General features: G+C 39.5%; 1 protein-coding gene across 1 annotated transcript in view; it reads right to left on the bottom strand.

The window, feature by feature from the left end:
• Positions 1–13,395, bottom strand: part of LOC137633305 (actin nucleation-promoting factor WASL-like) — a 54,318-nt gene that overhangs the window by 14,967 nt on the left and 25,956 nt on the right. The window contains exons 5-8 of the mRNA XM_068365527.1: positions 6,807–6,903; positions 4,749–4,914; positions 805–922; positions 102–462 (exon numbers count right to left, since the gene is read on the bottom strand). Of these exons, the coding sequence (XP_068221628.1) occupies positions 102–462; positions 805–922; positions 4,749–4,914; positions 6,807–6,903 (742 nt within the window). The remainder of the gene's footprint in view (positions 1–101; positions 463–804; positions 923–4,748; positions 4,915–6,806; positions 6,904–13,395) is intronic.

Below are 13,395 nucleotides of genomic sequence, written 5' to 3'. Positions count from 1 at the left end.
ACAATTAAAGGTCATACTATATGTCAGATTTTTGTAACGAGAATAAAGAAGAATTCTTTTCACAGAAAAAATTATCTAAAAAGAACCAACAAACAAATTACCTGCATTAACCTCCCCCGACGGAAGTGGCATTGGAGCACGGGGGGGATACCGAGGCATAGAGCTATTTGGTAGTGGTGAACGTGGATGATCAACACTCTTGGGAGCGTTTCCCCTTGTATGAAGTGGTCTTGATGGGACATCCGGGGGAGGCGATGTAGGCATAGCATTTTGTAGAGATGAAGTTCTATTAGCAGATCCTGGTGGTGGAGGAAGGGGTACAGATCCTGGTGGTGGGGGAAGGGGTACAGATTTATGGTGGGATTCCTGCATAGCTTTTTCTACTCCACCGTTCCTCTCAATGAAGTCGTAGATGAATTTACGAGTGCCGTGATCCAGAAGCTGTTGCTCACTCACGCCTACCTAAAAATCCATGACAAAAAGATGACTCTATTATTATTATTATTATTATTTCTATCCAAGCTACAACCCTAATTGGAAAAGCAAGATGCTATAAGCCCAGGGGCTCCAATAGGGAAAAATAGCCCAGTGAGGAAAGGAAATAAGGAAATAAATAACTGAAGAGAACAAATTAACAATAAATCATTCTAAAAAAAGTAATGTCAAAAGAGATATGTCATATATAAACTATTAACAACGTCAAAAACAAATGGTGACAAACCAAATTGGCTTCCTTAACTAAAAGAATGTTTTGTCAAAATCTCTATGTTGAATTGAATTCTAAGTCCAGTCAAAATCACTTACCATCTTGAAAAATTTGTCGAGCTGATCGTCAGCATCCACCTGCGTCAGCTCCATGTTTGAATCGCGGTCAAAATGTGAAATATGCTGAAAGTCAGTTGGCATTCCAATTTGATCTTTGCTGTGGAAAAAAATAAGTAAATATATATTGTTTCATATTTTCTATGAGGGATGAGACATAAGAAAGTAGATTGAAAAGTGTTTCATGTGAAAAAATTTTTTACAGCTCAATAAAAATAAGGCTATGCAGTTGTTTAACCCTTTTACCCCCAAAGGACGTACTGGTACGTTTAAAAAAATCATCCCTTTACCCCCATGGACGTACCGGTACGTTCTTGCAAAAAACTGCTATTCAAATTTTTTTTTGCATATTTTTTATAATTTTTTGAGAAACTTCAGGCATTTTCCAAGAGAATGAGACCAACCTGACCTCTCTATGACAAAAATTAAGGCTGTTAGAGCAATTTAAAAAAATATACTGCAAAATGTGCTTGAAAAAAATTAACCCCTGGGGGTTAAGAGTTGGAAATTTCCAAATAGCCTGGGGGTAAAAGGGTTAAGGGGGAATTAAAGCACTGCCAAGTATTTTTTCATCATTCACATATCATATAGAAGTGGTTTCGTATGTGGTTCAAAAATGTTCCCCATAGTATTCATATATGTAATATCTACCTTACAAAAATATTAAACGATCATGGCTCAGAGACATGGACATTAAAAGTGAACTTGAAAAATAAAATAAATGCAGCTGAATTATGGTTTTACAGAAGAATGTTGAAGATCCCATGGACTGAGAGAGTAACAAATGAGGAGGCATCGAGAAGAGTGAATCAGGAGAGATCACTTCTGAAAGTAATAAGGAGGAGGCAGATGGAATTTCTGGGACATGTAATACATACATACATACATATACCAAGGCACTTCCCCCAATTTTGGGGGGTAGCCGACATCAACAAATGAAACAAAAACAAAAAAGGGGACCTCTACTCTCTACGTTCCTCCCAGCCTAACAATGGACTCGACCGAGTTCAGCTGGTATGTTAGGGTGCCACAGCCCACCCTCCCACATTATCTACCACAGATGAAGCTTCATAATGCTGAATCCCCTACTGCTGTTACCTCCGCGGTCATCTAAGGCATCGGAGGAAGCAGCAGGACCTACCGGAACTGCGTCACAATCGCTCGCCATTCATTCCTATTTCTAGCACGCTCTCTTACCTCTCTCACATCTATCCTCCTATCACCCAGAGCTTCCTTCACTCCATCCATCCACCCAAACCTTGGCCTTCCTCTTGTACTTCTCCCATCAACTCTTGCATTCATCACCTTCTTTAGCAGACATGTAATAAGAAGAGAAAAGTTGAACTTCTGTGCCTTACGAGAATGATAGAGGGGAGAAGAGCAAGAAACCGGCAGAGAAAATAGGTTCTGGATAGCTTACTGGCGGATGTAAATGAAAAGGTAACAGCAGGACAATTTAAACAGAATACTCGAAACAGGACCAGGTAGAGGCAATTGACAGCCCATGTCGAGGACATGGCACCTAGATAGACAGACAGATATAAAAATAATGTTTATTTGAGATTCAACACAACCATAACAAAACTGACACTTTCCAAAGCATCATATCTTAGCTTGCTTTTATTGCTCTTTGTTTTTGTCTTTGGGAGGTACATTAATTGGGTTGAACATGCAGGGAAAGGAGGAATGGAGGGTGGAATATCAGTTGTTGCAGAAAAGAGCTTGCATTTCTTACTGTTACCAGAAGAAGACGAAGAAGGGGAACAATCCCTTTAAGCTTGTTTCTTGTGACGGGAATTATATTTCTCCCACTTGGAGCACGGCAAGTCGCTACAATACTCACATGGAGCTTCAATGGAACATCGTTGCTCACGGAACAAAGGACAGAGGGGATGCGGATCTATCTCGACCCAACTCGTAAAGGGGCCACAAGGGAGTCTATCACGGCTGGAGAAAGTCGGCATGACATTAGCAACACTAAACATCAAGTAAAAAGCACAGAAAGCACCGTAAGGGTAATCCAGTGTGGAGCGTAAGTCGTAATCGTTAAGCAGTAAGAGAAGAGACCCTCTTGTAGAGCGAAAGCCGTAATCGTTAAGCAGTGAGAGAAGAGATCCTCTTGCAGAGCGTAAGTCGTAATCGTTAAGCAGCGAGAGAAGAGATCCTCTCGCAGAGCGTAAGTCGTAATCGTTAAGCAGCGAGAGAAGAGATCCTCTCGCAGAGCGTAAGTCGTAATCGTTAAGCAGCGAGAGAAGAGATCCTCTCGCAGAGCGTAAGTCGTAATCGTTAAGCAGCGAGAGAAGAGATCCTCTCGCAGAGCGTAAGTCGTAATCGTTAAGCAGCGAGAGAAGAGATCCTCTCGCAGAGCGTAAGTCGTAATCGTTAAGCAGCGAGAGAAGAGATCCTCTCGCAGAGCGTAAGTCGTAATCGTTAAGCAGCGAGAGAAGAGATCCTCTCGCAGAGCGTAAGTCGTAATCGTTAAGCAGCGAGAGAAGAGATCCTCTCGCAGAGCGCAAGTCGTAATCGTTAAGCAGCGAGAGAAGAGATCCTCTCGCAGAGCGCAAGTCGTAATCGTTAAGCAGCGAGAGAAGAGATCCTCTCGCAGAGCGCAAGTCGTAATCGTTAAGCAGCGAGAGAAGAGATCCTCTCGCAGAGCGCAAGTCGTAATCGTTAAGCAGCGAGAGAAGAGATCCTCTCGCAGAGCGCAAGTCGTAATCGTTAAGCAGCGAGAGAAGAGATCCTCTCGCAGAGCGCAAGTCGTAATCGTTAAGCAGCGAGAGAAGAGATCCTCTCGCAGAGCGCAAGTCGTAATCGTTAAGCAGCGAGAGAAGAGATCCTCTCGCAGAGCGCAAGTCGTAATCGTTAAGCAGCGAGAGAAGAGATCCTCTCGCAGAGCGCAAGTCGTAATCGTTAAGCAGCGAGAGAAGAGATCCTCTCGTAGAGCGCAAGTCGTAATCGTCGTTAAGCAGCAAGAGAAGAGATCCTCTCGTAGAGCGCAAGTCGTAATCGTTAAGCAGCAAGAGAAGAGATCCTCTCGTAGAGCGTAAGTCGTAATCGTTAAGCAGTAAGAAGCAGTAAAAGAAGAGATCCTCTTGTAGAGCGTAAGTCGTAATCGTTAAGCAGTAGGAGAAGAGATCCTCTTGTAGAGCGTGAGTCGTAATCGTCAAGCAGTAAGAGAAGAGATCCTCTTGTAGAGCCTGAGTCGTAATCGTCAAGCAGTAAGAGAAGAGATCCTCTTGTAGAGCGTGAGCCGTAATCGTCAAGCAGTAAGAGAAGAGACCCTCTTGTAGAGCGTGAGTCGTAATCGTTAGGCAGTAAGAGAAGAGACCCTCTTGTAGAGCGTGAGTCGTAATCGTTAGGCAGTAAGAGAAGAGACCCTCTTGTAGAGCGTGAGTCGTAATCGTTAGGCAGTAAGAGAAGAGACCCTCTTGTAGAGCGTGAGTCGTAATCGTTAGGCAGTAAGAGAAGAGACCCTCTTGTAGAGCGTGAGTCGTAATCGTTAGGCAGTAAGAGAAGAGACCCTCTTGTAGAGCGTGAGTCGTAATCGTTAGGCAGTAAGAGAAGAGATCCTCTCGTAGAGCGTAAGTCGCAATCGGTAAGCAGTAAGAGAAGGGATCCTCTCGTAGAGCGTGTCGTAATCGTCAAGCAGTAAGAGAAGAGATCCTCTGGTAGAGCGTAAGTCGTAATCGTCAAGCAGCAAGAGAAAAGATCCTCTTAACAGGATAACCAGAAGAGTGTAGCACTGCCTAGCAATCGAGTTACTTAGTAACCTATTACAGTATAGTTACCAGTTGAGCACCCCTTTTCCTTTAAACTATTCGTAGAAAACCGACAAATTGGTAGGACCCATACGAATGACTCGGAGGTTTATATCCGCACAGGAATAAACACCATAACAAAACAAGACATTTTCCAAAGCACCATACCTTATCTTGCTTCTGTTTGTTTTGCTTTTAATGCTCTTTTTCTTGTCTTTGGGAGGTAGATTAATTGGAGGAACCGTGTTCTTGGGAACGGGATGGGGCAATCTTGGCGATTTGGTCTGAACGTGCTGTTGCGTCGACTGTTGCTGTTCAGCTTTCTTTGTGCGTTCTGTTAGGAGTAAAATAAATACTGTACTTACAATTATTAAAACAAATTTACCTATAATAATTTAACCCTTTTACCCCCAGGCTATTTGGAAATTTCCAACCCTTAACCCCCAAGGGTTATCTTTTATTCAAGCACATTTTGCAGTATATATTTTTTAAATTGCTCTAAAAGCCTTAATTTTTGTCATAGAGAGGTCAGGTTGGTCTCATTCTCTTGGAAAATGCCTGAATTTTCTCAAAAAATTAAAAATATGAAAATTTTTTTTTTTATAGCATTTTTTTGCAAGGACGTACCGGTACGTCCATGGGGGTAAAGGGATGTGTTTTGTGAAATGTACCAGTACGTCCTTTGGGGGTAAAAGGGTTAATACCAACATGCTAGAGGGAAAGCAAGCAAATAATTTCTACAATGGCAATCCGTTGCTTTTAAAAATAAAGATAATTATACAGTAATTGTGAGACGAAAAGAAAAAGGTGTATACCAAAGGCAGTGATACAGATGTCTCTCACAAGAGAAGAGTAGAAAGTATTCTAAAACACGGAATAGAAAACAAGAAAGAATTAAGCAACCAAGAGAGAAATTATTATTATTAACTTCTGACTGATTTATCATAAGTTACCCGACACGAGAGCTGCAAAGGCCATTGATGCTAACTAAATTTATAAAGTATAAAAAAATAGGAATAGTATTAGATCAATAACATTTAAGTTGACAAGACGTAAGAGGTTGTAAATGGGTTTTTATAATGGTTAAAAATTTTGATGGAAGTGAAAACTTGTGCACGATAATTGAGATAGGAAGGCGATTGCCTAACGGTAAAAAGTTTTTCTCAGGATAAAGGTGAGCTCATTTTGAAGTTGTTGAGGTGAACGATTCTCATTCTAAATTACGAATAAAATATTTCATTTTAATTGCTTATTACTTCTCTTTTAGTTTATCTATTTCCTTTCCTCCCTGGGCATGTATATATATGTATATCTATATACAACAACAAATGCAGCCGTTTAAAGGTTAAAGGTTAAAGGTGACTGGTTTCAGTTCCGGTTCCATCAGAATAGATGCTCACCAGAACGTCAGCCGGGCAAGCCCAACCCCCCACTGTGGTGCCCTACCACAGCAGTAGCCTCCCCAGTAAACAGCTTAAACTCACGGTCCTGGGCGGGGATCGATCTCTTGCCATGCGAAATGCTAGGCAAACACGTTACCACTGTACTAGCCAGGAGGCTACTACAGGATAAAGGCTTAAGACATATCAATTAATGTCTGGGGTTTGGCCAGTTTTCATCAGCACGCTGGCCAGCGTGGATTGGTGGTGATGGTGGAAAATTTTAGTCAGATCGCTCATAGCAAATAAACCTCGTATGGGTGGCACTGAGTACTATAGCTTTGCTGATCATGACGACACACAAACCCTTCTTTCAACCTTATTAATCCCACAGTATTGCAAGGTTGGCTGCTCAAGTCAACTGTTTCCCATCTGCTGTATTTCATTTCCTCGTATCATCTTACCCGAATCCTACCTTAACCACATTCATAATCAACAAATCTATCCATCTAAATGCTCATTCACCCCACACTCTTCCTCCTCATCATTGGCATATACTTGATTGGTTGTTTTTGAAATATCTTTATTCAATTGTTCATTGCTTCTCTTGTAGTTTATTTATTTCCTTATTTCCTTTCCTCAATTGGCTATTTTCCCCTATTTGAGCCCTTGGACTTATAGCATCCTGTTTTTCCAACTGGGGTTGTAGCTTAGCTAGTAATAATAATAATAATAATAATAATAATAATAATAACAATAATAATAATAATAATAATAATATGTCAAGGGGCTACTGTACTTGGGTAAATAAAAGAAATACTTCACAACTATTAAGTACATATATTACCTTTTTTCTGCTGCTTTGCTGATAAATGGTCATTTACAGTCTGGCTAAAAAGGGCTGCTTCGCTCACATTAGCAAAATTGAGGCCTATCATCTGATCCTGAAAAATAAAAATTGAGATAAATGTATGGAAAGAATAGGAACAAATTATGCAGAAAGGGATGAAATAATAACAGATGAAAATAGGAACTATGGCGTTTGCTTTTCAAATAATGAGGGATAATAATGATACAATGAAGGTTTTCGAGTATAAATTTTGTGTAAGGCTAAAATAAAATGCAAATCAAACAATGGGTACGCTTAATAAGACTTTGAAACAAATAAAATTATATTAAGATATGAAGGTCAGATTAATGTACCAGTCTGAACCTTTGCAGGTGCTAAGGAGGAATGATGGGAGAAGCATGGGTAGTGGTTGTGGTGGTGGGGGGTGGGGTGGGGGGCAGTAGCCGTAGAGGACGGCACCTCGTAGTAACAGGGGATGTTGAGGAAGGAGAAGACTAATTGGTAAGGGACCTCTGATAGTGGTTTTAACGTGCCCCAGCTATTATACCGACACCCTATAAGGGTGAGCGAGCTGGGTATATTCCTGGCATTCCATGCAACTTTTTTCTTTGGTATATTTAGCAGTATTTATACCTTAGAAATGGTGCTATAAGGAGCATTTCACTGGGCGACACAGGTCCCTCGCCCAGAGAGAGATTTTTCCTTCGTCAAAATCCCTTTTTGAAGATTTTGGCTATTCAAGAACAGTATAAAGCTTGGAGACATTTTAGAAGACAGATGATAAGCCAGAGTGAGAATTGATACTGTAATGGCAAATACGAAACATTCACATATGAATAATGATGATAGGCAAGAGTTGGTCATTTCCTTCACACCATCTCAGCATAAACTGTGTGACCGTAGTGTTAGCCGAGCTCCTTTGGGTACCAAGGACACTATGAGAACCAAGGTTGAGTACCGTATGTTAAGTATTTGAAGCAGTAGGAGATTCGGCATATGAAACTTCATTTGTGGTGGATAATGGGGTAGGGTTGGCTCTTGCGCCCTAGCAGTACCAACCACACTCAGCTGAATCCTTTGTCAGACAGAGGAGCTAAGAGAAGAAAAGTCACGCTCTCCCTTTTTATTTTTTTAATGTTGGGTACTCGTGCTAGAAATAGGAATGAATGGCGAGCGATTGTGACGCAGTTCCGGTAGGCCCTGCTGCTTCCTTCGATGCCTTAGATGACTGCGGAGGTAGCAGCAGTAGGGGATTCAGCATTATGAAGCTTCATCTGTGGTGGATAACGGGGGAGGGTGGGCTGTGGCACCCTAGCAGTACCAGCTGAACTCGGTTGAGTCCCTTGTTAGGCTGGGAGGAACGTAGAGAGTAGAGGTCCCCTTTTTTGTTTTTGTTTCATTTGTTGATGTCGGCTACCCCCTAAAATTGGGGAAAGTGCCTTGGTAGACGGATAGGTTTGAAGTGAAGGGGAATGTGTTGTAGCTAAATCACATATCAATTATAAAATCATTGAGCTACCACATCTATACTCTTCAACTATCCTTAGTCTTCTTGAGACTACAAGTACTGTACCCCAGACAAAATCACTATTTGTACTTCCAATTGAAAATGAATGAATGATTGGTAATTATCTGGCATCATAATATCAATGGTCATTGATGCCAATTGGAGTATGATTATATACATACATACATATACCAAGGCTTTTCCCCCAATTTTGGGGGGTAGCCGACATCAACAAATGAAACAAAACAAAAAAGGGGACCTCTACTCTCTACGTTCCTCCCAGCCTAACGAGGGACTCAACCGAGTTCAGCTGGTACTGCTAGGGTGCAACAGCCCACCCTCCCACATTATCCACCACAGATGAAGCTTCATAATGCTGAATCCCCTACTGCTGCTACCTCCGCGGTCATAAAAACAACGTTATCCCTGCGTGTCGTAAGAGGCGACTAAAAGGGACAAGACGAGGGGCTGGGAACCCCCTCTCCTGTATCTACATCCTGTGAGACATCGACAAAGTATGATTATATAACATGATGAAAAAAAGTCTAAAAATACCTTAATGAAACATTTGTTTATAATATATAAACAAGTAAGAAGGTCCCACTGAAAATATGTGTATATTATATATGAGCATATAACTGTATGGAAATAAAATATACTGTATAGTATAAAGAATTAAGAAATCACAACAACATAGATCAGTGAAACAGTTCTACATATGTCATTCTACGTGTAAAATGGCTTTACATTCATTTTAACCCTTTTACCCCCCAAGGACATACTGGTATGTTTCACAAAACTCATCCCTTTACCCCCATGGACGTACCGGTACATCCTTGCAAAAAAATGCTATTTAAATTTTTTTATGCACATTTTTGATAATTTTTTGAGAAACTTCAGGCATTTTCCAAGAGAATGAGACCAACCTGATCTCTCTATGACAAAAATTAAGGCTGTTAGAGCAATTTAAAAAAAATATATACTGCAAAATATGCTTGAAAAAAAATAACCCCTGGGGGTTAAGGGTTGGAAATTTCCAAATAGCCTGGGGATAAAAGGGTTAAAGTAATTTTGCGATTGCGTAATAACTCCGCGATAGATAGCCGTCAAAACCACCTGTCAGTAATAACGGACCTTGTGTTATACAGAAATGCATGGAAAATATTTGTTCGCATCCTTTGACAACAAGACTACTACAATATATAATCATAAGACATAGAATGAGTGAAAAACTTATCTTCTGATGAAAAAAGAAACAGATATTTCTGCCCCCGAGAGATAGAAAAGCAATATAAATTTAGTTTGTTAAATAAATACGTTCGTTCATTTTTATAAGGTTCAATACATGCAGGTTTATAGAAATTTTGTAAAATCTGAAAACAAATTGTGAACTGTCTTAGTTTTCGAATTCCTCATTTTACTGTAAATCTTTTCATGAGGAATAGATACAGCTTGCTATGCTAACAAAACAGCCACAACTCAAAGAAAAACAAAATAGTTTTTTCTAAAAGATACCTAAAAGATACATTAATGGTGTATTAAAGTGGAACTGTATTTCATAAATAGCCCTCGAATTAATATAAAAATGAACATTAAACATAAAACTCACCTCAGACGACATAAGTTTCTGGTGGTACATCCCTAATCTCATTCCTAACTGGAGCTGAGCCATATCCAAGAATGGAACTCTCTGAGAATTAGAGCTCTTCTTTTTTTTAGCGGGCATTCTAACATTTGATAGCGTTTCCAAACTCTGAGTAAAAAGCCTGAATAAAAGCGGCGCGTCCGACTGTTCACCATCCCACTCGATTTCCACGTTACCTCTACACACGTCCATTAAACTTCCACATCTGTGGTGACCTAAAGATATCTTTAGCCCATCAACCAAATCTACTCCCATAATTTCTTCTCCAGGTCCTGAATTTAACGCCGGGTCACTAACACAGCGGCGTATCTTTCCGCAGTCTCCGTTACCCGTGCCGATACCGAGGCCGTCAATACACTCCATTCCTGTGATTGTTTTAGGTTCGGAATATAATGCCGAATCACTTGCATGATGATGAATCTCACTAATTTCCTCCATTTTTTAAATGACCACAAGCAAAAGTATGTTCCAAATGCATATAAATCAACTCAGGCAGTCACAATAGCTAAGATTTAAGAAATTAGGTTCAAAGTTAAACAAAAACTTCTTGAGTTCAAATTTCAAACACTAAACAGCTCAACACCAAATACATGAAAACAATACAGAAAGGATATTATGTGAGGCAACTAAGTTTGTGACGATGCTAGAGAGCATTATCTGTGGTTTTCTAATCTATGAAAAATTATCAGTGTTTATACTATCTAAGAGTAAATAAACAGACAAATGAGGAAAGGCTATTCAGAAATAAAAACAACCTAGTCCAAGAAAAGATAACAAAGATAAAAAAAGCAGATCAAATTACATACAAAAAAATAAAATAATTCAGTACAGTATGCTAAAAATTCTTGAAGCCTCAACAGTTTTCCTAAACAAGCTTGACCTTTTGGATGAGGTAGATTTTCCAACATTTTTTCAGCAGAATTTCTTTTCCATCTACTCGCATCAATAGACAACCTAATGCTACGATATTATTATTATTATTATTATTAAATGCTAAGCTACAACCCTAGTTGGAAAAGCAGGATGCTATAAGCCCAGGGGCCCCAACAGGGAAAATAGCTCAGTGAGGAAAGGAAACAGGGAAAAATAAAATATTTTAAGAATAGTAACAACATTTAAATTAATATTTCCTATATAAACAATAAAAACTTCAACAAAACAAGAGAAGGAGAAACTAGATAGAACAGTGTGCCTGAGTGTACCCTCAAGCAAGAGAACTCTAACCCAAGACAGTGGAAGGCCATGGTACAGAGGCTATAGCACTACCCAAGACTAGAGAACAATGGTTTGATTTTGGAGTGTCCTTCTCCTAGAAGAGCTGCTTACCATAGCTAAAGAGTCTCTTCTACCCTTACCAAGAGGAAAGTAGCCACTGAACAATTACAGTGCAGTAGTTAACCCCTTGGGTGAAGAAGAATTGTTTAGTAATCTCAGTGTTGTCAGGTGTATGAGGACAGAGGAGAATCTGTAAAGAATAGGCCAGACTATTCGGTGTCTGTGTAGGCAAAGGGAAAGAACCGTAACCAAAGAGACGGATCCAATTTGGTACTGTCTGGCCAGTCAGTTTAACTATTAAAGAAGAAAGAACCCTCTTGATAAAGAAAACGTGATTATAAATATCAGAAAACAAAAGCAAGACCAGAATCCTATAGACTAGCGGGAAAAGGATGGACACAGTTACTGGATATTTTCCCTCATATTCTTTTGTTAAATTTCAAATCATTCACAGATATCAGCTTAAATTACACATTGAAGTTTTATTGCTTCTTTTTAACTATGAATTAGCACAATACAGTACTAAGCTTTATGATAGTAAAAATCAGAAAATCTCTGGAAAAAAAAAAATTATAAACATCTCTCCCTCATCAATTGCACTAAAATTGTGCCATGACAAGTAAAATTCTTTTTGCCATCCGGAATAAGGTATTAGTATAAAGAGTGGTTGTAAAATGACATTCCATCCTACCCAACACCAAAAGTGTGCCGTGACATGTAAAATCCTTTTTGCCATCTGGAATAAAGTATTAGCAAATCATGGTAGTAAAATAACATTCCCTCCTACCCAACACCATCTTGATTTTTCATCCCTTTTTTAGGTCACAATATCGGCAGGCCAAACTATTTTGTGGTGAAATATTTAGTCGGTAATGATCAGTCAACAGTTTCATATATGACCTTCATAGCTAAAACTCGATAGTTTCTCGATGTGAGTGCAACTTCATCATCCTTAAAAGCTAAGGATTGGGGGTTTGGGGGAGCCTATAGGTCTACCTGCTGAGTCATCAGCAACCATTGCCTGGCCCTTCCTGGTCCTAGATGGATGGAGACAGGCTTGGATGCTAATCATATGTATATAGTCAGTCTCTAGGGCATTGTCCTGCTAAGGCATTGTCACTGTCCCTTGCCTCTGCCATTCATGAGAGACCTTTAAATCTTTAAACTGAATGTTCTGAGGGACTAAATACTTTGTAAGAATTTCTTCCTTCTCTGATAGTCCCTCTATGCACACGTCACATTCCTGTTCCTATTAGTTCTTTTTTTTGGAACATATTTGGCTCTTCAGTAGATGTATTGCACTGATTTCCAACAAGTCTATTAACCCTTTTACCCCCAGGCTCTTTGGAAATTTCCAACCCTTAACCCCCAAGGGGTTATTTTTTCCCCAGTACATTTTGCAGTATATTTTTTTCAAATTGCTCTGACAGCCTTAATTTTTGTCATAGAGAGGTCATGTTGGTCTCATTCACTTGGAAAATGCCTGAATTTTCTCAAAAAATTATCAAAAATATGAAAAAAAAAATTTTATAGCATTTTTTTGCAAGGACGTACCGGTACGTCCATGGGGGTAAAGGGGTGGGTTTTGTGAAACGTACCAGTACGTCCTTTGGGGGTAAAAGGGTTAATAATACCCTTTTTAAATGAAGGAAAGCTTCTCACTTCTCTTCAGCACAGGAATTCAAAACTTGCCTTTCAAAGGGACCTGGAAACAACAACGGACTTGAATCAGCTGCCAAAACTGTGGTGTTAAACTTTGTATGACAAAAAACATTTATTGCAAACCACCATAGTTCCTTCGTCCATTTAAATTGAAGATACATGAAAGCCTTTACATAGATCCAAAAGTATTTTATGTAAGGAAGAGTGAAAATAGTCACATTAACCTTTTTACCCCAAGGCTATTTGGAACTTTCCAACCCTTAACCCCCAGGCTATTTTTTTTTTCTCGGGCACATTTTGCAATATATATTTTTTTAAAATTGCTCTAACAGCCTTAATTTTTGTCATAGAGAGGTCAGGTTGGTCTCATTCTTTTGGAAAATACCTGAAGTTTCTCATAAAGTTATCAAAAATCTGCAAAAAAAAAAATGTAAATAGCAAGTTTTTGCAAGGACGTACCAGTACGTCCATGGGGGTAAAGGGATGAGTTTCGTGAA

The sequence above is a fragment of the Palaemon carinicauda genome, chromosome 42 (assembly GCF_036898095.1).
Source record: "Palaemon carinicauda isolate YSFRI2023 chromosome 42, ASM3689809v2, whole genome shotgun sequence".
NCBI lineage: Eukaryota > Metazoa > Arthropoda > Malacostraca > Decapoda > Palaemonidae > Palaemon > Palaemon carinicauda.
This window is presented reverse-complemented; position numbering and strand designations above follow the sequence as displayed.